The sequence below is a fragment of the Bombus terrestris genome, chromosome 15 (genome assembly GCF_910591885.1).
Source record: "Bombus terrestris chromosome 15, iyBomTerr1.2, whole genome shotgun sequence".
NCBI classification, from domain to species: Eukaryota; Metazoa; Arthropoda; class Insecta; order Hymenoptera; family Apidae; genus Bombus; species Bombus terrestris.
In genome coordinates, this window is record NC_063283.1 from 898,557 (window position 1) to 925,339 (window position 26,783).

The 26,783-nt window shown below is 39.0% G+C and overlaps 1 protein-coding gene across 25 annotated transcripts in view; it reads left to right on the forward strand.

The window, feature by feature from the left end:
- Positions 1 to 16,322, forward strand: part of LOC100644981 (CUGBP Elav-like family member 4) — a 594,520-nt gene extending 578,198 nt beyond the window's left edge. For 20 of the 25 annotated variants that reach the window (XM_048412806.1, XM_048412813.1, XM_048412816.1 and 17 more), the window contains 4 exons: positions 2,771 to 2,848; positions 7,739 to 7,897; positions 9,613 to 9,797; positions 10,078 to 16,322. In XM_048412806.1, the coding sequence (XP_048268763.1) occupies positions 2,771 to 2,848; positions 7,739 to 7,897; positions 9,613 to 9,740 (365 nt within the window). In that variant the 3' untranslated portion in view covers positions 9,741 to 9,797; positions 10,078 to 16,322. The remainder of the gene's footprint in view (positions 1 to 2,770; positions 2,849 to 7,738; positions 7,898 to 9,612; positions 9,798 to 10,077) is intronic. The other 5 variants (XM_048412805.1, XM_048412823.1, XM_048412814.1 and 2 more) reach the window with 3 other exon arrangements.
- Positions 16,323 to 26,783: the final 10,461 nt, after the last annotated feature.

Below are 26,783 nucleotides of genomic sequence, written 5' to 3' on the forward strand. Positions count from 1 at the left end.
ATTATGATCATACGTATATATTATAACGTATAAGCATATTATATAGACGTGTCGCGTCATCGTGTCGTTATATAATGCTTCTGGTGTGCTGCTACAGTGTATCTTCGATGTTATTTTATATAGGCGTCGTGTACATTATATATTGTTAACTCTTAAGCGCATCATGTATCGTGCATGTTCATCAAAACGCAGACAACACGCCGACGTGTAATCGGCTAGGATGTCGAAGAACCGAACGATGTTACATCAAAGTGCGATACACCGGCAGGAATCATAATCCAATAACCAACATCAAAATGGACGATTCCGTTTCAGTCTAATCAGCGTGTCGACACGACGTATAACTATACTTCGATTCGTTCCGCTCACCGTTAGCAATTAACACAGGGGTTTGATGAATTCTCTGTCCCAATGGTTAAATTAATAACGGAGCATTCGAATTGCTGTTTCACCAGCCCCAAGTTTCATGAGCGCGCGTCATTATCGACTGCAAAGCAGCGAAAACCCGCAAAAATCCGTCCTCGTAACAAATATTTTAGTAGGAATATACGCGTCGAAAATCTGTGCGAAATCGTATAGCGAAAGTTCGCCATATTCTTTTAATTTACAAGACTAAATGCTTAATTAAAGCTCTAAAAATCTTTCTTTTTTTCGTTTAATCCTCGTTACGTGTAAAATTTACACGAATTGCTCGGTTTTTAGTGGTTATAGAAACAGACAGCTATAGCGTACACTATACGTAGTTTTGTACAAGTTTTCCCTACATTGTCCGTCATCCCGTATTCTTTTTCGGTTGGTCGTCTATTAGCATCGGGGAGAGACCCCCTTTTTCTACCCATGTATCTTTCCTGTCTCTATACGTGCACGCGGAATTGGTAGAAATTCATCAAATTTGAGGTATAACGTCCGTACGCGGAGACCGCGCTGGTTTCCCGTGTTTGCCAAAGACTCAAAAATAGGATATTCTTTTTCTGTGTATTTTCGTCCAGTGTACACAGGCCGTGGAGATCAGCGAGTGGAAAAAAAGCAATCCGAAATATCGTGCGTCCCTCTATCCGAGCGAATGGTAACCGACGTATGATGGCGTATTTATTTCATACGCCAAACGTCGGACCATCGTTGGACCGAAACCTCCGGTAACGTCAATCGGAATATATTAAAGCAATGTTTGCACGGAAATAATTAATTTCCAAGCGAAAATTTACCTCTTCTGATCTGAGAGCGAACGACCAAACCCCTTCATTCCGCCCCCGCTGACCATCCCTCTCAACGTTTATCCGTCACAAACAAATATCAATCGCGCGCGTTTTAAATATTTGCCAAGGTATAATTAATGCCGTTATAATTGCTTTTCTCTAATATCATGCGGTAAAGTGCTCGTTTATCCATTGCAACCTACAACTTCAACGCGTATTTATGCGATATAAATATACCTGATCGAAAGTATCTCGAAAAGTTTCGTAACAGCGTACGTAATCTCGAATATTGTACGATTTTTCTTTGCCCGCCTAAGAAACTCGATGATAGAACAACGACAGAATAATGTTCTACGACTGAATTTTATTCGAAGCAAGGTTGTGCAAGTGAAATCGTTAGTTGGTCAATTATTGTACAGCTAGGCCCTGTCCCTTCCGTCAAATATTTTTTTCAACATCGTTGCATTCTAAACGTTGATTTAAACTGGCCTTTAGTTACGCACACGTATAATTTTGATAATCGCGATATGCGTACTCGACGAATAATGAGGCCGGACAGAACGGGTAACGGGACTTTGAAGCGATATCGCGTGACAGTTAATGTCGGTAATATTGGATAGGAGCGTTGCAAAATACAAAAGTATCGTGTTAAAAGTCGTGGAACGATGAGAACGTTGAGGGTCGAATATCGTTGTAGTGGAGAACACCGCAACGAACGCGGCTAGACGCTTTAATGGAAAAGAGACTTGCTCGTCTAGTGACTTTTTTTCGTTTACTTTCGAGTTCACCTGACGGTCCGAGACTCTTCTCATTAATTCGACGAACCATGGCCATAATTTCGCAAAGTATCGCGTTCAGTTTTCTCTTTTGGTTTTCCGTGTTTCTGCTGAATTAAACGCAGTGTTTTCATTGTTCATCCACGTTTGTTACGAACGAATTATAAACCGTTCTACCATAATTATTTCTCGACTCGCTGCTGACGACAATGCAATTTCGCATTAACTCGATTGACGTTGACCATGCAGTTTACCTTTTATTAATGTTGCTGCTTGTTACATTTACGCTGTTGTATTTCCTGGAATTATAATTCGTTGTCACAGCATATATAGGGTATACGAGTTAATCTTTGATCTCCAAAAATATTCAGCATCTTTGTCCGGCTTGGGTCGAGTTCAGAAATAATTGCCCGCGTGTTAAGCTCAAATACCAACAAACGAAAATTATCATTTGACATTCTAATCCGAATCATACGCCAAAGGAGATAGGAGCTTTAAACAATCAACGTCGACATTCCAAAGTATAATTTACAAATACGAATTCTAAAATTGTTGTAGAATCGTTTCGTCTTTCTTGTTTTATCGGATTCGAGCAATCGCATGGGAAACGTAAATCACTACGTGAGAAATCAAAAGGTCTCCAACGAAACATAATTTTACTTTTATTTTACACGAAAACACTGATGGCCACGAGAAGCTGTGTTTTATGGAAACGAAATAGGAACGATAAGAACAGCATGCACTACGTGTATAGATGTGGACACATCATGATGTATTTGTTATTTGTTACTGTCGCAGCTTATCCCGCCGTCTACGGCCAGTTTCCTCAAGCTATTCCTCAGCCGATGACCGCCGTGGCACCCACGCAGAGGGAAGGTAAGTAGAAAACACTCATCAACGTCTAACTGTTGACTGTAAACACGAATGATTGTAGTCCTGAGATCGTAGATCCAGTTCCCAAATGTCCAGACACGAGTTTATCCTTCGTTGTTACATCGTACAAGGTATACCATTGATTAAGGCTGGTTTCTTTTTACATCTGTTAAAGTACGTAAAAATCTCGCTTTACGAAGAGATCTCTCGAATAAAGTTTCCTAATACTTTACAAAAGTACGTGATTTTTCAGTAACGACCGATCGAAACGAGATAACGAACAAGTATCGAAAGGAGTCAATAACTTTCGCTAAGAAGCTCGGAAAAATGAACGCGTTCTTTTTAATTCCACCATGTACGGTTGCGGTCATTTTTAGTTTAATCATAGCGATAAAGATGAAGGATGACTTACAAACGTTCACGAACTTTCACGGAACCGTTATATTTTGGCCCGCCGATACTGCGAGAATAGTCGGGTTTCTCCGCTATGGAAGCTGCACAAGACAGGTCTCCTCGGTCGCATCGCGTTTCGTCCGTTAATTACTGACAAGATAACGAAAGAATGAACTTTCAACATCTCGTGTCCGTGAATTTGCGTCGTGTCTTTCGTTTCCCCGACTAATCCTAGCAGCATTCGCTCCATTTTCTCGACGACAGGGACTGAGGGGCAACGCATTAATTAAGTCAATTGACTCGAATTGAATGCGCAAGATTAATCGAAATCGATGTCGTCGCAAGAAAGGACAGACGAAAGAGCAGATCATTCGTCAACGTTATCTATAGGAATGAGAGAAAGAAAAAAGAACGAAGAAAACGAGTGAGGATTAAAGATGGCGGATAAGCGGCAGAAAAGAAAGAGAGGGTAGGGTGAGCCGAGCCAGCGCCTAATTGCAATTAACAACTCGCCATTATTAGAATATACGACGCCTAACAATGAGATAATGCAAATAAAACGAAAGTTTTAATTACTTTGCCGTTACGCCTGCCGGCGATCCGTTGTTACATTGTAGGATAATGGGAAGTTTACCGCGACAGCGTTGCCCCTCCCACGCTTCCAGGCCTCCTCGATATCCCTATTTTCTGCTCTCTTCCAGCGCCGCTTTTCGCCTGCTTTTCCGAACGCACAGTATCTCGTTGATACATTTTCGTAATATGTTATCATGAGATACATTTTATCGTTTTACACATTCGCTACTATGAAAATTACCATTTAATGTTTCGAACAAAGAATTCTTACTATCAATCGTAAAAGCACAGCATATTTTACGTAAATGCGTTACGTAGTGATAATATTAATTATTATGTAGTAATAATAAATTTCGCGATTAACCTTATGCAGACCAGTTTTATCATAATATTTTACTTTTAGATACAGACTAAAGAGCAAAGATTAAGCGTAAATTTGAACATCGTCGTTGAAAATACTCGAGGCAAAAAATACTTATTAGGGCGAATGTGTCTCAACGAGACGATAATCACGTATATCGAAGTTAATTTCGCTGTACGATCTTTCTAAATCCGATTTCGATTTATTTACTTCTCAAACAAGTGGTGTAGATGTTGAAATTAAAAAAGAACGGCAACCTATCCTAATGGAAGCAGACGTGACGGCGACATCAGAAGAACGATATCGTTTATTCTGTCATCATTGCATGACATCGTTATCAATTTTATACTTAGTGTCGCTTCGTTCATCATTTTTTGCTTCTTTAGTATGTTCTTAATGTATTATACGTCTCACAAGGTGTTCTCGGTGTTCGTACCTCTCTCTTCTTTTAAACAATAGTTATACCACGATATTCTGAGCGTTTCGTGGAAGCTCTACATTCATTCTTTATATACATAGATGGATATACATCGGTGTGTTTTCGTTGTACTCGATGTAATTATTCCTAGCTGTGTTCGGTGTTGCGCTGTCAACCAATAATGATCTTTGCTTTCTTATGACGATCAATCGTACATCTTGTTGTATGTATATGGACTGTGCACTTATCACGGGTGTTGATCGATATTCGATATCGTTACATAGCTAAATACCATCATCACGTATATCTATTCCCTGTAATAGATACTGAATTTTAAATTTTGAGCTATGAAATTCTTTATCTTCGACCGTTGCAAACGTGTTCGGACAATCGTTCGAAGCACTCTGAACATTTGTGTAAAAAAAAACGTCCCTTTCGTTGGACATTTAGTTGTGCACATATTTGTATAAATACCAAAATACGTAAAATATTAATGGCCACTCTGCATACATTTTTAAGCTCGAATCACTCGGATAAAAATATGTGCGAAAGAATACCGTTCAAAGAAAAAATTGTTCAAACAGTGGAATATCAGGTTCAGTGGATACTCATCTTAACGCTTTAGTCTGGTCGTAGATACTACTTCTCTCCCTCGGGTCTGGGGGAGGTGTTGCTTTCATTAAATTCGCGTGCACGTCCCGCGCGTGGGCCAATTAGAGAGTCGAAAACCAATTTCAGAATCAACGATCGCATGGCACGACGACGTGGTTAAATTTATGGCTCGTTCTTCGTGATTCCGGCGTCCACCGCAATTCCTCCTCCATTCTCCCCTTCGTCGGAACCGGAAACCCGTCGACACCGGCTCTAATTTGGGTTTCACGTGACAACTACGATCGAGTTATTACCGAGACGAAGTAGGTGTTCGCGAAAAAGAGAACATTTCTTGTTCTTCGTGTAAACCACCAGACACGTTCAAACGATGTAATATAGAGTTTACCTCTGCCTTCCTTAAACTTCGCACGACAGTACGACACTCGCTAAACCTGTATCGCGATAAATAAATTTTCAGTGGAGAATTATTTCTAAAACTTGAATCCGTTCCGAGTAGCTTCTTCTATTTGTAAAACTCGATATTTTTATATTTTATCCGTTTCGTAATTATGCTTTTTCCTACTGTAATTACGTGCATTAAAGCTTTGAAAGCTGCTAGAAATTATATTTGTATATGAATATTCAAAATGAGATGCTAAAATTTTGTAAAATATTCTGTCTCTCAAATTATTTGTACGTCAATTTTCACGAATACGCGGAAATGACAATGTTACGTTATTCTTCAAATTTTAATCCCTCGCTCGATATACATGCCTATTCATTCATCGTTAAAACCAATTAACCATCGTCGTCATAATAATACACTAATTCCACGCGCATCTCCATCGGTTCGTTGTTTCCGTTAATCTGACATTTTCCACTTCATCCTATACTTTAAACAGGTTTTTATTATTATTTCTCTAATTTCATAGGAAACTTTCTCTAAAATCACGACAGAATTAATCTCCGAACCAGTTGTAAAAGTCAGTCGACCGCCGATAGTCATTTAGAAAGCAATAGAAAGAGCTATAATTGACTAAGAACTATGAAATGAACGAGACCCGTGATCGTTCGCGGAACTGGAAACGGACAATTGCACTCTCTTGTGGTAATTCGACACGGTAACGTTCGTTCGTAAAGGCGTAGAAGTGACAGAAGGGCGAATCTCGGCGAGGAACGAACGAGTCGCGATGAGTAGCATCCTAAAAGTTGAGTGGCAGCCATCTCATTACTTAAATGCGTCCGTTAGCTGAGAGAAGCGCAGGCCAAAAGAGCTGAAGTTTCCATGGTCATAATCGCCGCTAATTGACGTCGGAGTTATAAAGTTCAGTGAAATTAGCTAAATCCGTATTTGGACTCTCGTTATTCCGACCCTTACTTTGCTTCTTCCGTTGGACTTTCCTCCACGGACGTATTAATCGTCGGTGTCTTTATATCTTTTGCGGCTGACATAAAGTAACAAGAGAATTTTTCGTTATCCGACGAAAGCTCTACGATCTAATTGGGGAAGGAATTGCGTATCATTTTAAACTTTAATGAAATTTCACGAATACGTACGATGATTCATCATCGTTAATTGACGGACGACTTTTCAGAAAGTTAGGTTAAAAATGAGAGAACGAATTGTCTAGAAAGGTGAAGATAAGGCATTGGCTCGAAAAAATTTTACCAAAGAAATTTATATAGTTGCTTGGTCATTGGCGAAAAGCGTTATTGATTTTTTTTTTTTCTTTTTCGAGAAGAAACAACACGTTATCTAGCGAATTTTTTACGTAACCTATCTTACTCATTCACTTTCGTTTCTTGTATCACGAATATTAAACTTCGTAGTAATAAGACGACGGATTAACATGTCTGGCAATCTCATGCAAAGTGTCGCACCATCGTAATCAGTATCATCACTGTCACCACACTCCTTACATCCCATTTGCATTCATTAAAAAATACCCTTCACCTCGCTCGTCATTGTGTTGTGAATCCCAGTGTTGTGTGTTTGTATATTTGAAAGTATAAATACTCAACGTTACTTGAACCGCGAAAAAGCTCATTGCCGTAACAGACATCATCGTGACATTCTAATCATTACTCTCTTCGTCGGCGATCATGCACCTCTATTCCTTCGTTCAATCCATTCCCTTCGTCTCCCGTCCGATCTTCCTCTCCTGCCTTCTTTATTTTTTCAGTTCAGTTTCACTTTCTTTACATTTCGTTTAATGTCCCTGTCCGAAAATCCCCTGTCACGTGATTCATTAAAAAGAAAAAGAATATTCACCATGTGCAAATCATCCTTCGCATTTCCGTGCGACGAGAGAGAAATCAGATTGTCATCGAGAAACGATCACGAATCTTCATCTTCATTCATCAAAAACGCATCCAGACGAGAATCGGGAAGAACGAGAAGAGAGCAATGTGTGCATACTCGCTGACGCGAGGTGGCTCTCCTGTCGCGTCGAAATCATTATATTGCGAAGAACGAAACTCATCCAGAACTAACATTTTAACTTGAGTATTATACTTCAAGTTTAGATGTTTAGATGTGCTCTGATTTATATGGTAGGATGCTCTATCTCAGGACCTGAAGGCTGCAACCTATTCATCTACCACCTGCCTCAGGAGTTTGGAGATGGTGAGCTCATGCAGATGTTCATCCCCTTTGGCAACGTCATATCGTCCAAGGTTTTCATCGATCGGGCCACCAACCAGAGTAAATGCTTCGGTAAGTGTGTCATTTCCACAAAACACGTGAAGAGTGGCCCGGAAGAGAGAAACGAAATACCGTTAAACAGCTAGACGGTTCGATGGTGAAATCTTCCAAAGGTAGGACGGTTTGGCAAAGTCTCGGCAATATCTCGGATACTAATCGCTTGGACATAACGAAGGCGAGCGTTCATAAAATCATTTTTACAAGTTGGTAGTAATTACCAGCGATAAGTGCACTTTTAATGATCTTTTAAATATCCAACAGGTTCGAATTAGACGTTGTATTCGTAATATATTTGTATAAAAGTATTCGATCCATCCCTGTAGGTATAAAAAATTAATGTGCATTTTACAAGTCCATGAGACGAAAATTCTTCATTAAATATGAATACACGTCCGACTGTGACTCGAATGAAACTAGGTAGTCCTTTTGGTTAATCAGAAGGGATTGAAACAAAAGCGCTGAAAAACGTACCGGTGGTAGCTTTGATTAATTGTACCTTGAAAGAATGCTGAAATATGAGTGCAGATAATTGGACGGATATATTCGCTGATATTCCTCTTAGTCTATTCATTCGTAACTAGCGCGATTAATATTTTTCTGCCTATCGCTGCCGATTATTATGGCCTATACAGCCGAATGAATTTCATCGTTGAAAGGACAGTGGTCGTTATATTCTCGGTTTCGTTGTGTGTCGTTCTGCGTGTAATTATCGAGACGCTGATGAAAAAAGCACGTCCAAAGTGAACATATCGTTCATTCACCGCGATGCATACTTTGATATCGACGTTGTGATCAACTTGCGGGAAAGAAGTTCTATAACGTAACGAAAAAAGAGGAATGAAAATGCTTCGAGCATTATAATCTACATAGACGCGTATATGTGTGTATTTGCATGTAACGCGATTCGTCCGTAATCGTACGATATAAATTACGACGTACAGTATTATTTTCTTGGAATTCAACGGAAGAGAGAATTTTGGGGGAAGAAAACGTTAAAGGGATACTTTTTCATCGAACAAGGGTTAAAGCCTCTTCAGTCACCTAGTAAAAGTAATTTACGAACTCCGAGTAAAAGCGGTGGTCGCCGAGCGATGAAGAGCCGCGATTGGTCAGGCAGTAGGCCGCCATGATGGCAAAACTAAAATTGGATCGGGGCTAATGGTCAAAATTGGCTTAAACTGGGAGGGCCCTGATGACCTTTCAGCGGCGCTTCTGTTGTTAAGAGCTTCGTTATCGTGCACCTTCTCTCTTTCCCTCTCCCTTTCTCTTATTCTCGATAAAACTTTGATGATAGTACCGAGGTCCCTTCGCAGAAAACTTTTTATTCCTCGCGGCGAATCAGCTAATCTAAATCACTGGTTAGCCAACGAGTACCCTTTTGCGATAATCAGATGCCCTCGGGTGTCGATATTCAACTTCCCGTTTTCATCGTAAGTCGAAAAATATCATAACTAATTTCTTTTAATCTCAATTCAGGAACAATTTCAGGTCAGCCGTTGCGGTGGAAAGATTCTCGTATTATGGTTGGGATATAATCGATATTTCTAGCTATATTAGCTCGATACAAAATGTTGTCCTATTCTCCGAAATAAAACCTTTTTTCAATGAAAGATTTTTATTGAAAGGATGCGTTTAACTTGTTTCTAATCTTTTAAACTATCAAAAGTCAATAACGCATAAATATTCTGTTTTATCGATTAAAATAATTGATCATTCGGTTCTTTCAGGTTTCGTGTCGTTCGACAATCCAGCGAGCGCACAGACAGCAATTCAAGCGATGAATGGCTTCCAGATAGGGATGAAGCGTTTAAAAGTCCAGTTAAAGAGGCCCAAGGACGCAAGCCGGCCATACTAACCAAAGTCCTAGCTTAGAGAAACTGGACGATACGCACCCTACATCATAACCCACAGAGTAAGTTTGAAGAAAGCTCGCGAATAATAAAATATACGCTCCTTGGACATTTCTAGTTCTATTATATTATATATATTTGATTAAAAGACGAATCCAGTAATTTTTATACTTTCCTCGGTGTGCCAAGTATAAAAATCGTTAATCGTATCGCTATCATATTCAGATATTCAGATTGTTAGATTTAGATTAACGTAAAAAGATCCTTTTTCACGTACAATGTGAATATGAACTCGTAATGTATCGACGATGGTTAAATAGTATGGACCCTTTCTAATTACAGATGTCGTACAAGAACACGGGCTTATTGAACGCTCGACGATCAGAAGTGATGAGTTTGAATCACCGTTACAACGCTCTCCACTATAATAATCTAGTATACTAGTTAGATAATTTAATTAGAGTATAAAAATTAGAAGTCGGTAGATTGACTTCGCCGGCAGCCACGCGGCGAGGACGAAGAGGCAGGCTGATGCTAATGAAACATTGGATGTCCAGCACTGAACCCAGTCCGAGAAACCAAACGCGAGTAGGATTCACGCTTCAAACGATTTCTCGGATGCTCGGATACGACAAATTCTTTACTAAGAACGGAGAACACGTCGATCTTTTTCATCCTGTTCTTTCTATTTTCCTACGTCTTATTCTATTTTATACATTTTTCCGTTCTTCACTCTCGATCCCTACTGCCAAACGAGGATTCGTATCGAGATACGAACAATTATTCGATACGCGTCTTACAACAAGACATTCTAATCCTAATACGATTTTGAAGATCCGATCATCCGGGAAGTAGTAGATATCGAGAGCCTAGAGCCTCTCGACCAGGTTATCGTTCCGACGACACACTATCTCCTAAATAGTTTGATAATCACGGTGAACGTTCAAGACGGGTGACTTTCCGACACTAACCAAAGAATACTCTTAGTTCCTGACGAAACGGCATGGCGATTGTAGCCGACCGACTGTTAAAAAAAGTTAACTATTACTGCGATTCGACCCATAGAATACCAAAGAAAGTACCTCTTCAGATTCTCTAGAAAACACGAATCACAGTGTGTGTATCGGTTGAATTCCTTATTCGTTTACGAACAACTTTGCCAATTTTCATTTGAAAACGCAGTTAAACCGTCGAATCCGTTTGGATGTCGTGTGTTCGGTATGCCGAACGCGTCATCACCGTATTATACATACCACGTATATAGCAACGTCGTTAGGATCGTTTACTATGTTTAGTGGTCTTCGGGCAGGACCGACGGCACAGTGCTCGCGGTCTCTCCTAACGCAAATTTGTCAATCACGTATACAGGGTGCTCGTCTCACGCAACGTCTAGAAAGAAGAAGAAATTTCTAAAACGAAAACTACGAATCCGAACATGGAACACGCATTTACATACATTTACACTGGTATATATACAAACGACGCACATACACGCGCGGACACACGCACACGTGCACAACACGCGCATACAGCTCACACACATCACGCATCTACTTACACACGTATCTACATGTACGAATCAGTGCCGACCCAACATTCGCGGGTTATCGGTTCTTCTTATGTTAAGATTATTAAAAGGCGTAGGTATGTACGTCGCGCCGTAGATTTTATATACGAGACAATTTAAAGGGATCGTTAGTGCCGTGTCAAAGTGAAGTCATTTCGAAGTCCGGTCGTCCGCGCCACGGCGCTCGTTCACCCAACGTAGTATTTATTATTATTATTACTCCTTTATCATCATCGTCATTATTATATTATGATCATCATTATTAAGAGTACGATTATATCGTTAAGCGAAAAGTGCGAACGAATTTCCGGCCGAAATTATATCCATCGGGGTTCCTTTATTAACGAAGGATCGTTCAACCTGATCACATTACGCTTCGCGATCCAAAAAACATCGGGATCCTGTTGTTGTTCATTCTCATGGCTCGACGATTCATAAAATCGTTCTTGTTTGACTGACCGGTCACGCATCGCCCGAGAAATGTCAACCAGGCTGTGATTATCCAAACAAAACAAAAGTAACAAAAGGGTGAAAATTACCACGATGACGACGACGGCGTTAACAAGATCGAGTCCATCTCGCGCAGAATGTTTCTGTCCATTCGATGATAGGGGAGAGAGAGAGAGAGAGAGAGAGGAGGAGGAGGAGGAGAAAACGCGAAAGAAATAGTAGATCGTCTGAACCAGCTGAACGCAATGAGCTTTACTTTTTTATTTTATTTACCTAGTCTACGTCTAGTCATTTTTATATTCAGCATCAGAATGGGGGGGGAGGGGAATAATTTACGCGTTTTCTCATAAAATATTTATTTACTATTTGCCTTAATTTTAAGAAGTTTCGCTTAAAGCGATGTATAGATTTTCTTTTCTAAACCAAAGTGACTATTTAAACGAATCTATTTAGGATAAAGTATTTATTGTTCCGAAAGGTGGTTCCAGGTAAACCAAGTGCAATTTCATTTTAGAATAATTTCACTAACGACGCTAGCCGAGTATATAATTTCTTTATTTTATCGGAGTACGTTGTTCCTGAGAATTGCGGCCAAACGCGTCGCGTTTTACGTATCAAATTTATTTTATACGACAAATATCTCGAATATACGTGCGTATATATTGATATTTGGGCATTGTTTTCGAACGTATTGTTCCTTGTTTGTTTTCGTTAGCCTTTCTTGTTATCACGATTCAGTTTTATACCTCATTACGAACGATTAGGGAGATTTTAAAGGATCGTTTGCACCGGGCAAATCGAACAGTACAGCAGGCAGCAAGTACTTACATCGGTATGAGTTCACAAAATTTGTGGCTACCGATGTGATTAGCAACGGACGATATTCATGTGAACATTGAATATTTTTTTAAGCACGATAAATAAAACATTTGGACATTTAGCGAGCGATGCCCGGTCGAATCACAGAGTTTCGCGCAAGCTTCGATTTATACGATTCTGGGCGGAAGCCACATGTAAAGAAGCAGCGACGGAGCATCGATGTTAGTGGAGGAAAAATGGGGGTCATATTAGAACGAAATCAAATGCATAAAGCACGCTGGAAAACTAGCGTAGGCGAGCGATGGAACGGAGAAGAAAACTCTGATCTAGCAGAAATAATCAACCAAAGTACCAACAACTATTCTATATATAAATATATAAATATGAATTATTAAAGAAGGAGTATATAAATATATAAATATAAATATTATAAATATGAAATATAATATAAATAAAATGAATGAATAAATAAATGAATATATAAATATATAAATATATAAATATATATATATATATATTGATTGATTGAAAGAAAAAAACTAGAGACTTAGTAAATTATTATAGTTTAGCTAAATCAACATGAAATAAATTATTACTTCGAAGGACAGGGAATGGGAGGACCGGCTATAGTCTGGCGCAATTTATGACACGACTAAAAGCTATCTCAAATTTATACGCTATTTAAGTAAATATAACAAATGCTACAAAGAAATATACATAAATATATGAAATAATATACGAGCACGCGTAGATGTACAACCTAAGTACGCATACGTGTGCACGCGTATATTTATTTCTATATTTATATATGCACATATAAATACTGTACTTATAGTTTAGGGACAGGCAACCCTTTTCCTTGCTTCTCCATCGGTTCATAAAGTACGTTGCCTGTTCGTACGCTCGCACACGAAAACGAATCATTGCAAAAGAACACTACTTACTATACCTTCATTTATCTATACATACACACATACACGTACGAAATTTACTATACATAGTTAATGTGAAGGCATGGTACGGAAGGCGTGTATGTGGTTCACACGCGTGAACGTGGTAGCGCGTAAAAGTAAGTACTTGCGGAACTAAAACTAAAACAGAGGGATGTGCTGTAAACTATCCTCCGATGACGAGCTCGAACGGCTTGCTAGTTATTGATGATATAAAATATTATTATACTAGCATACGCATATATATATATATATATAAAAAAAAACAATTAATACTGATAAATAACAGTAATCAATAATACTAATAACAATGATAACAATAATAAAAATAAATTACTTACAACAATACTTTATAAGACGTATACATAATTTATACTACGCGATAAACGCATATACGTATATATTCTTGTCAGTTTTAGGAATACTGAATTCGTCTAAAGGCATATATACATAAATATATATTTTCTATATATACACACATATATATGTATGTATGTATATATGTATAGACTGATGTATCGAAAGCGCGGGCGTAGATTCATCGATGCTGAAAGAACGTCACCAAAAATGTTGTGTGAGGAGCATCTTTGCGACGTTGTACCGACGTTGTTCCGTTGTACAACGGAAAACGAACACGACGAAACGATATCTAACGACGATGAAACAGCGAGATCTTCTTTCGACGGCGTTTTGATAGCAATGGGACGCGGAAAGGTATCGCGATACTCGGGAACCGGTCGTAGAGATGAAACTCAGGAACGCGTGTAACAGACCCGGCTGATCACAAATCAAATTTGCTAAACAAACTAATCCGAAATATGTGTTCACGAAGGCGAAGGTAAATATAAGAGAAGGAACTGGGAATTAACGCAACCATATGTTTGCCAATCCGAGGTCCAATCACAGACCGTAAGAGCAATCGCGCGATCGGTAGGCCTCCGAGTACGCGTACGCGAGCGTTGATGGAATCGCGTAAGCGGCACGATCGTAAACATAATTAGGCGAATGCGTGCATCGCAAGCATACAGGGCCCGCGAGGAAGGTCTGCAGCGCAGCGGTACATCCTATAGATCAGCGTTTCATTTCTCATGGCATCGTGCGCGTCTCTAACCGGTACACGTCCGGCAAAGACGATTAGCGGACAAGCTGAGCGAATTGGGCCACGGCTAGATACTTGTCTACGAGTTTCCTATTCCGCAGACCAGTCCATTCATCTCTCTGCTAAAATCAAATCAACGCATTCCATTTTCGAAATAGCATTAGCTATTAGTGCCACCGCTATTAGTAGGCGTATACCACGGACACGAGCTCCTATCGTCCGTTTTATCTGTTCGACCGTTCCATAAACGTACGCGCCAACGATTTCCCACATTTCTTCGTTTCGTTCGATAATTTTCGATGTAACGAAAACGTATCGAGTCATTTTTAATTTCGCCACGCCAACTGCTCGGATGTCGTTTCCCATTTATACACGTCACATTCGTTGTTCGTATGGTTTTGTACTTTTGGACTTCGTGTTGGTCCGTTTTCGTACTCTCCACGCGAATCACACCGTATCGAATCGCGTATCGAAAGCGACAAAATTGAATCGATTCGGTTACTAATTTTAACGTATTTAGTTAACTCGAACGCGTTTCAAGTGGAAGAGAGTTACACACGTAGTTGTACGATGCAATGTAGAGGAAGAAAGGTAGACACCAGCAAAGTGATCGAATATAGTGACACGCACACAAACACAAAGAATCATGCGCACGCGCGCGGACACAGATACAAAAAAAGGAAGGGAGGGTAAAAAGAAGGAAAAGACACGTATACTGGTAAAAGCTTGTATGCAAGTACCAACTGATTATATCACTACGATCTAAGCTTTTTAATGTTTAACAATTACTTAATAGCGAATATCAAGGTATTCAACCTACTCTAATAAAAACACCCTAATAATAGGTATAAATTCGTATAAATATAAATGTATACATATATAAATGTATAAATACGAAGGTAACGACAATTGTAAACAAACCAAAACAAATACAACTATTTTATCCAACAAAGTTTTTGCTACAACCGAAGTAGTATGCATCTTGCTATGGAATAAATGAGACTTACGGGAGAGGAGAGAAAGAGAAAATAATATTCTTAGCTCTAAGGACAAGAAGAAAAATAATGATAATAGTAATCTGTGAGGATCAGCTTCGAATTTATTTTTACAATGACGTGATGTAATGCTGAGACGAATTCGCTGCTCGCTAATTAACGTTCCGAATGCTACTCGGCAAGCGACGTACTCGCGAAGATTCAAGCGTCCTAACGACGTACTCGGGTATCGAATTTTCCGCCGATCTCAGTTTTACCGAACCTAAGGATTCTCTTTAACAAATTCTCAAGTCGCAAACTTTGCCGCTGAAATTTTTTAGAAATATGAAATCGGTACTCGTGGTCGTCGTTGTCCGATAGTATTGTCGACCATAAAAATTACACGGAAAGCTTTCGCGAAGCGGGAGAAAAGAAAGGAAGAAGAAAAATATGGGATACAAACGGCGCGCGGTATCTCCGCGATTTTATTCGTTCCGACGAATCGTTATCGACGATCGTTATCGCAACGGCCGACCGTGACTTATCATCGTCGATACGAAATTTCCTGGAATTTTTATGGTAGCCACGGAGACACGCACGAAGATTCGATGGAAAACGGGAACGAATATCCTCCACTCTCGAATGTATAACTTAACTAACTTTAATAATAATAATAATGATCAAACACTACATATAAGCATACTACCATTTACCACCGTACTCGCACACGAAACAGCCAAAATTATCAACCCTCTCGACACTGCTATACCGCGTTCATCGATCCAAAATTTTACGTGGAATTACATTGGATTCAAGTCACGCGCGCCGCGACCTGATATCCGGTAGCCATGGTGTCGGTGATACTAGGAAACAGGGTATGTTTTTGCAATTATTTGCATAACTTGTAAAGAACTAGCAACAAAATAAATACACACTTACATCGTTTACACATCGATACACGTTCACATACACACACACACGCGCGCACACGCACACGCACACGCACACGCACACGCACACGCGCACACGTACACGCACGCATGCACGCACGCACATGCACACACGTAACAATCTATAAGTACCGCTTGATGCGTACACGACGTAAAATACACTCGTGTAGAACTTATGCACATATTCGCGCGTGGTTGCCGTACACACTCGATACATACGTAACACTCACACGTGAACTGTAACATACGTTATAATATGGGAGGCGAGCAGAGCTAAGCATTCACCTAATCATATTATCTTTGTCTACAATAAATATTAAACTAGATAGGTCTCATCGTAGGCTTTAAGCGCGATTATTAAAGACTTACAGATTTCCGGACACGAATTTCATGGCCATCACCGTCGTTACGATTTTGAATAGACTCTATGTACCAGTACTCTTAAACCCCGCGTTCTATGATGATATTCTATGATGATAAAGCTTACATTATGGAGTAACATTTAAAGTAACAGCTATACGAATATTACGAACAAAAATTAATTTTGTTATAGCTTCTGCTACGAAGAGGATTGATTGTTCTTATCGATTTTAAAATATATTTTAAGATAAGCCGACCGAACATAGTTTCATATCAAACGCGGGTGACGAGAGGAACCATGCACGAATCGTCAAAATCACGTTAATCATCGAAGCGTCAGGCGAGTCACAAGCTCGTTCTTCCTTTCCTTTCCTTTCCTTTCCTTTCCTTTCCTACATCCTTTCCATTCCTTTATACTCTTTTCATCAGACTAACAAGAAAACGTAATTGCTTTCTCCAACATTTTCATGCGCGCGCGCGCGCGTACGCCAGATAAAGAAGTGGAGCAAATTAGAGAATTAGTTGAGATTGTACTTAAAAACATTAGATTTGCAGTTACTTAATGATTAAAAGAAGAATAAAAATTAAAAATAAAAAAAAAAGAACGTAATTAAAATAAAATGTAAGAATCGGCGTTATTTCAAACAAGTTCAAGCCGACCGATGTCAATTCCTTCAGGTACGCTTATGCGTTATCGCGAGAACAATGCGAAGAAAAAAATTCGGTTTTTTCTAACGTACCAAATCGATGTCTTTTCATTGCGACTGTATTAATGTTTAGGATCGGACACACGATTGTTGTAGTCGTTGGTCAACCAAAATTACGTAGGATATTCGTTCGAGTCGTAGGTACGAGAATCAAAAGAAAAAGAACAGAATAAATCACAGTATCTTGTATATTTACCCGGCCACATTTCGATCGACTATCCGGGACCAATCACACTTTCTGACGAAACAATGCGTTTCCTAGTTCTGCCGTTCGGTATGCAAGAAATTTCTTAGGCGAATATAAAACGTTTAGATTAGTGTGATACTATACGAAAGCACCGTTTGCGTTACCGTTTTTATCAAAACGTTTTGACTAAACATTTCATGGTACCCGTCTTGGACCAACGACGTACGTGGAATCACGCAAGGAAACCCGTGCAGAAGAATAAGGCTTTTTGTCGTGTAAATGACAACGAGCGAATAGTTCCGAATATGGTTGAATTATCCACAGAAGATATGGGAATTCAACGATGAATTCACATTTATCGAGCTTGAAACAGTCGCTGAGTTTTTCTTTTTGAATATGCGAGATCTTTTGATACGCAAAGAGTCTTCTTCCTCCGTGCGAAAAGACGGAATTAAAAAGATGCAAAATCCTTGAGGTTTAATCGTCCCTTGTTTCAATCATGGTTCGACGTACATATTATGTACTTTCGCGTACATTCGTTATCGTTGAGAAGCGCGGGGACAATGCGAACGACACTTCCAACTCTTTCCACAACATCTCTCCTTCGCGTTGGTAGGGTGATCGTTTTTCTCAAATTCCGTTGTTCTTCTGCAAATTCTGATCGATGATGTTTCGAAGAACATACAACGTTCGATTAGAGAAAGCTGTGCGTCTCGGTCAACGGGAAACGTAAAAATTACTATTAAACAATGTTATTGCTTGTCGCTCTTATAAATCACTGTAGACGTTCGAACCACGCGTAATCGATATCGTTAAACGATGCGGTGATCTTTTCTTTCGAACGCATCAAAGTCTTTCTCTCTCTTTTTTTTTTTTTTTTTTTTGTTTATTTAGTCAGGACTCGATGTATTGGTATTTTGTTCGAGACCGACCGCGATTGGAACGTCGTGTCACAATATGTATACACGTCGTGTAAACGTATCGCGTGACTAAAACATGTAGAAACAAGTAAATAAAGAAAAAAGCGAACGATTATTAAGTAATAATTGACAACGTATAAGAAGAACGTACACGAATTGTAGGAACGAAATTTGGCACGTTACGAATCGTCGATTCGTGGCGTCGGTTGAATCGGTGATCGTGTTCCATTTGGAAAAGAAAGAACAGTCGAAGATCAGTCTTTTCTTTCCGTTCCTCGCGCGGGCAATTACATAGCCATTAGTATCAGAGCATGGATGAGTGCGGAGAAACTTGCGTCGTTCGCGGTCGTTCGTGACAATAGCCCGTAATAAGTAATAAAGAAGAAAAAGCGAAAAGACACCGCGAGAGAACGTACGAAATGGTCGAAGAAATGGACGAACGGAATCGGTCAGGAACGATTTTCCAAACGAACGAATTTTCGGACACCACAACATATTCCTTAGAAAATTCGACGTGGTCGTAGAATACGTACGAAAATTTTCTTTTCGTTGACGCTCGCTAAACTCTAAAACAGTGTTGACTACACGGAGCGTATCGAGGGATCGCGATACTGTGAATTTTGATGGTCGAACAATTCGGCCGATAAAGACACCTTACCGCCACCCAAATGGCTGTACGTCACGAATCGACCTTAGGAAGTCGCTACAAATCTTGCATTTAGAAAGTATGTAATTAGACCACGTAGGAAAGAAAAACAGGTTAAAAGAGTGGCACGATCAATTGTCGCGAGGGACGCGAACAACAGCGAAACGCGTAGGTATATAGACGCGTACGCCTATACGCATGCATAACTATACATCGTAGATGCGTATATACGAAGATACACGTGTATACACGTGCGAGTCCCGTGAAAAAACGTTTAAATTAGAAGTTTGAGAAGAAAAAAAATTTGCATATAGCATAGTTTTATATAGCGTGCCATCTATGCGTATAAGCGAATGATATGCATAAACAGTTACTATAGTTATCGCTACCAAGTAAGGTTATAAACAAAAATAAGTATAATAAAAGTATGCACTATAATCACTTATACCAGGGAAGGAAGCGGAGAAGAAACACACGGAAAGCATTAATAGTGCGGTGTGGGTGGAAGAGATATGAAAATATTATATATCGCGCGCGTATATGATTGAATTAGGAAATAATTAAACACGTTGAGGTGGGTCGAGTGACAGAAATCGAGAGAAAGGGTGGGAGAGAAAGGGAAAGAAAGAGCGAAACACTAAAAGTTATTAACAGACAGAACATATTTTAAATAATTAATCGCCAAACGATAAGTTTTTAACTCTAACTCCTAGCGCGTAAGGTCGAAATAATATACGAAATAAAAAAAATATATTATATAAATATATATATTATATATACACATACGTATATAATGATTGAAAGTCGACTCTAAAATTAAATGTAAACCGAAAAAGCATACTTCTTGTAAGAAGCCACGCGCGGGTAGATACCGAGACATTACTTGAATTACGATGGATCTCAACAAGCATGAAAACAAATTTAGGGCAACAGTGAAACCTCGAGTAACTTTTGCTGCTCGATCCTTTGCCTCGATTTTTACGACACGATCCGGATATTAGTCTCGTCGTCATTTTAAAAGCTTCTCTTATTTTTGCTCCAACTTTTTATCGTATTGGACACCTGTTGTGGTCATACCGGCTCTCGTTCTTTGCATCGATAATTAAGAACGTGCTATGGATCGTATAGCGTTCGAACAAGTTTTCCGATTTTCGAACATTCGGCCAAAATTATTTTTGGTAAAGTTGGGGCATAGTATAATTGTACCGAATCGAGAACTTTGATCGTCGAATCTCGAGTGATTTTAACACGTTCCAATTTGATTATATTCGTTTTGCTTGGTGTTTAGGGGGCAGCATCTACAAAATATACAATACTGTGCCAACGATGAATCTTCCAAATCAATTTTCGCTTCTAACAGGAATCAAATGTTACGACAATGACAATATTAGGACGTAGAAAGAATTTTTGTCAATAAGCAAGTACGAGGTGAGTCAAAAAAATAATGAGAATTAATTTTTTATACTTGACCAGCGAATCACAGGTTTTTAAATATTACCAGAAATCTCAAAATCATTATTTCGATCTTTCGTTTCAATTTGAAGAGCAACGAATTAGCAAAACATTCTATCCATGCATTTCGTTGTACGTTTTTTTCCGAGGCATCGGTGAAATCGGCGAAAATTGCTAAGACAAATAGAAATAAAGATCGAAACAGCATTATTCGATATCCCGTACGAAATATCAAGCCTCTAAAGATCGTAATTGAACGGGGCATTTCCACGAAATATTGGAGATAGCGATAGCCAATTAGCAAAACAGAATTCTGACCAGTTAACAAGGCATTGACACTATCTGCAGTTCTAATTATTCGAGTTAATGAACCGAAATTTCTTTCGTTGGTAGCGTTTGACTTTCGCAAATTTCTACCAATTACGAAGATGAAAGTTAAGTCTCGTTATTTTCCTAACGCACTTCGTATCTATAACTATATATGCGCGTATATCTTTTTCAAACCGTTTACACCGTTTCGTTCCAATTGCTTTCCTTCGTCATTCTAAACGAAGATAACGGATTTCTCGCGGATCTTCGAAATCTCCCGAAAAATTTCAATTGATTTTTATTTAATCGTTCGAATGTTTTGAGAATTAGTAGAAGAAGAAGGTTGATAAGGGAGTGGCTCGGTTCTGGCAAATTATAATGTGCCCCTTCGGCGCCTGCTCAGAATGCAACAGTTGGCTAACAAGTGGCTCTTTCGCACGAAACGGTAGCGAATCGCGTTCAAATCACCGGTCGAAGTAAATTCTGAAGTGAGTTCAAGGTAGAATTTTACTTGAATTTTTTGATCGTTGCTTTTCATGGTTAAAAAACGTTGGTAAAAGATATTACTCTTCGATCAGAATTTCGTAAACGATATCGGATAGCAGCGTAGTTTTGCAATATTCTGTTTTAGTTGCCTTTGTTTCGAGAGTGATGACAGTTCTTTTGACGAGCATGGTATATATATGTACATATATATATATATATATATATATAAACTAGATAAATTTTTATAAGTTAGATAGTTATCTCCGAGAACATTATAAGTTTCAGCATGATATTTCGATTAGAAAAGTTGCAAGTTCTGCGTTTGATTCTTAAACAATGGACAATCTATAGTACCTTGTTATACATATATTTATGGATAAAAAAACGTTTTCTTTTAACACGAAGTTGTACATGTACGTTGTCAATTTTCACAATGTTTTGCCATTGAACTACACGTGTTGATGTCGGCCGTTTCGTCACCGAGACGACGCGCCGCTCCTCGGCTTATTAAACTACACATACATATACGTTTTTGTTCCTATCATTTGTATAAATATGACTGGCTTAATTATCGTACAAAATCCCCTTGAAAAAAATCAAGTCGGTGTGAAGAATTGGCGAAACGCAATTGATTTTCCATTAATGGCTTGGATTAAATTTGAACTAGGTTCGGCATGTTACGAATCGTGGATTCGAGATTCGAAACTCTATTGGCGAAACACGATTGATTCCATTTGTGATGTCAGTTGCTTCAAAGATGGAAACACCGAACAAAGGATTGAGACGCCTTGAATATTGTTGCAGACGTTTGTTTGGTGTTTAGAAGTGAATTAACGACAGTTGCCAGAGATACGTGTAACGTAGTTAAGAATTAGCAACTGCCTAAGGAAAGGAGGAATAGTCACGCCCAGAACGTACCGTCCAGAAAAGAATATGGAATTTCGTTACGTGTTTGCCTGATAGTTTTTTAACGGCTGCAAAAAATTGAACGTGATTAGAGCGCGCAGCGATCTTTGTATTAATTATTATAGATCGTTTTCACTAGCTTCTTTCTCAAAAACTCGTGGCAGGTTTAAGAACGAAAATACGTTCGACGTATATAGGGTACCGTATATCAAGCAGCTGTCGTTCGTTGTGCAGAAATACGACAAAGTTTTATGTACCACGAAGGTGTGCAACTAATTTTGAGACTGACTTATACAACTCGCTCGCAGAGATCTCGATGACCGTACAATTTAGAATTTGCAGAGTTTGCGTCTACTTATTGTTAGTTAGAAACCGTGACGCGTAGAGAAAGAAAAAGTATCAAGTTTCTAGTCAAGATCAAAGTATAGAAAATTCTCCTCGGTAACGTTATTGATCGCCATCGATATTACAAAATGCATCGTAACTAAAACAAGGTGGAACATTTTTCTTTAAGTTGACTCGTAGTAAATTACGACAGGTAGTAATCGAATATTAAGCAGTCGTATATTAATTTCATTCGATAGGCAAAAGTAGCGAAAGTATACCGTTGATTTAGCGCTTTTAAAAAGGTTTCTACACTTTCTAACTGCGCAAAGGGAGATGCGCGCGCTCCCGAAGAGAGATATACGACTGCGAGAGTATTCCGATGTATCGAGCAAGATATCCGATCGGCGATGTCAGGCATGACGTTTCACTCGCGTTCTCGGGTTAAGGTTCGGTTTTCCGACCGCTGGATCATTTTTGAAGGCGACATTGACTGCATCCCGTGCTCGAGGCTAAAAAATGTAGAATTTTTTAACTGTATTTACGGCTATAACCTAACCTGTATATTTTTACATATTAAATATAGGGAACGAATCGAGGGTTGATGCGAGAGGTGCGAAGGCGAACCGAGTACATGCTAAAACGAAAGAAAGAAAAAAAAAAGACATAAGCACACGAGTAACCAAGAGAATACGTTATGTAAACGGGTACGCGTATGTACACGTACACGCGCGTATACCTCGATAAAGTAACTCGAATACACATATATACATACATTTGTATACTACACTTACACGTTCACACGCGCGCACGCACGCAAATGAAATATACTCTTGCCTTCAGAGAAGGGACATATTATACAGATCGTAAAAAGTGAAATCAGTTTTATTGTTGATTTCGGGGTGACATAAAAAAAAAAAAAAGTTTTGTAATCGGCGGCCCTGGCCGTTCTTTCGCATCCGGGGCCCAAAAACGTTGCGTAGTATAATCAAACACCGATATACAATGCAAGTTTTTTTTCCTCGGCCAAATTGTGCGGACCTCGAGGTCTTCGGGATCGCCGGAAGTAGGATATAAATTCTCTTTCCCTACGGGTACGAGCGTGGCGAATCTTATGGTCCAGAATGATACTTCGCGATTCCGAAAATTCGTCGACGTCTGCCTGGGCCCGAATGGATTTGTACATAAAAGAGAACAAAATTACACGACACAGGGTGTGCGTATATGTTGGTGCACACAGTAATGTCCTACATAGCGAAGTACTAACTATATAGTGCATGGAAATAATAAAAACGTTCGCAGTACGTGTGGGACGTCTCATGAAACGTTCTCCTCTTTTTTCCCCTTGACGACGAGTCTCGCCCTCGATAATTTTTACTTAGAAATTGCCGCTACATATTAATCGCATTCTTCGAAAATAAATAATTCGCGAACTGTTTCAGATTCGGTTGGTAGACCGTTATTCCTCTCTTTCTTTTCTTCTTTTTCCGTAAGCGCGTCTATTACGTCGATACGTATGAGTTTCAGATGAGATTATCTGACCCATCGAACGAACGAATAACGTCCGAACGACGAAAATTTCATTATCAATTCGGTTATTTAAACTACTGTGATTATTTGCGATTTCGATCATGCGAGAATAAATCTTCTAAGACGAATAAACTAAAGGATATTCACGTCGATTCTGTATTCGAACGTGATTGAGATTAGAACGTTGTAAGATAGGGGAAATGCTGAAAGAAGAAGCGAAGAATACGCAATCAACGTACACGGCAACATGCGGTTGATTGGTCGAATCAATTTTCCAGATATCGTAAATCAATTGGGAAAAAAGGCGGACATGGTGCGATCTATTTATCATAAGTGCGACAGTATTAATCTTTGCTAATGATATAATATGAAACTCAATTTATAAATTTCGTCGTATCATAAATTTATTATTACGGATAATATTGTTAAATCATTGCTATTGATTATTGATTACCATTGCCATTATTATTAATATTATTATCCTCGTCATTGTCTATGCCATTGTCATTGTCATTGTCATTATCATTGTCATTATCATTATCATTATCATTATCATTATTATCTTTGATCATCGGTAATATCGTTATTCTTATTACTTTTGTCATATTATTATTCTTGTCGCTATTGCCGACACTAATAATTATGCTTATAGTGTCGAACAGAGGTTACTGTATTACTGCGAGAAAAGAAACATACACGGCGAAAGAACAGATTATTGTATGCAAGTGAGTGGACGAGTGATTGAAGTGGAAGGAAGGAGATAACCTTTGGGAAGCCTGCGAGGCCAACAAATGAAAAGTGGCAAACAGAAAATCGAAGCGACGCGACGTATATAACAAATAATTTATAATGGTAGTATGATAAGAGGGAAGGAGTGTTTTAGCATATCAACGCGGCAAATTTTACGAATGCATAGGCGAAACAATGATAGGACACGCGGTTGTAGAAATATTTCGATATTGTATATGTATTTAGACATGAAAAATTAAACGAGAAGGTTGACACGACTTGCTGAGGCTTCGAAGACAAGTACGGCACGATAATGAAAAACGATATTGTTTCGTAATAAAATAATTCAATATTGATTCGCAAAGAACGAACGACATTGAAACGATTTTCCTTTCCCTTGAGAAACGTATGCATCGTATATAACGACGAATAACGTCACAGTGATAGAGATACCAAAATGAGGCGCGGAAGAAGAGGCGTTGAACCAGACTCTTGTCAAGATTGTAAATAGTAGTACGACTTTTAGATTGTCTTCGTAGCCGTAGCGGGTGGTCGGTAAAATTTTAAAACATACGCGAAGAACGGCGAAGGTCGTGGGGTTACGAATGTTAATAAATTTCACGGCAAGGATGTAAACTCGGTGTAAAATAAAGTTATATCGAATCGCGATGCGATTGGTTGATCGTTTTCGAGTCCCGTCTCGAAAACTCGTTGCGGTTCGGCCGTTTCTACCGGCGCTAGAATTGTTATTGTAAAAGTCTATGATAAAAGAAAGAAAAAAATGGGAAAAGGGCGAGAATGGCAAGGGGCGAAAGGGGAAAGGAGAGGAGAGCAGCTAATAAATAAGGGGATGAGTGGAGAAAACGTGGAGATGGGAAAAACGTGGAAAACAGCGTAAACGGAAGATACGCCAGTTTGGATTATTATTTTCATAAGCAACGTGTAATATAAATATGTAATGTATATCGATATGACAAATTAACGGCATCATCGCGATTATGATCACGACGGTGATGATGGTTAATATTATTATTGCTATTATTATGGTTATCGATTATGATTATTATGGGATGATGATGATGATTATTATTATTATTATTATAACAAGAAAAAAACTAATATATTATATAAAATAAAAAATAATTATACTTAACACTTATGTTAGGAAGCTAGATACATACATTCATGCAAGCGAGAACAATAAGAATATGAAATTTCACTGACAGACACACACGCGCACACACACGCACACACACACACGCTCACACTCACACACTCACACTCACACATACCAACATAGAATCTGGATGACACGTATTTAACGTCGTACATTTATATATCAAGACTAGAACACGGTGACGTGTGCGAGAAGTAGAAGAGAGAATGAGAAGAAGGGAGAGCGAGATCAAGAGAGAGAGAGAGAGAGAGAGAGAGAGAGAGAAAGCAAAAAGAGAGAGAGAGAGAGAGGGAGAAAACGTGACCGAGCGAAAGGGATTGAGCGAATGGGAGTGAAAATTTTTTAGCGTACTTCGAGGGAACCTACGTTTCGTCGAGTATCGTGAATAATAAAGTAGTTTTGCGTGTCGTTGATAACAGTTCCTTTTTTTCTTTTATTCCTCGACATGCAAAGCTTCCACGCTCTTTATTTACGACGTTACTTTTCAAAGTCAGAGCGAAAGTACA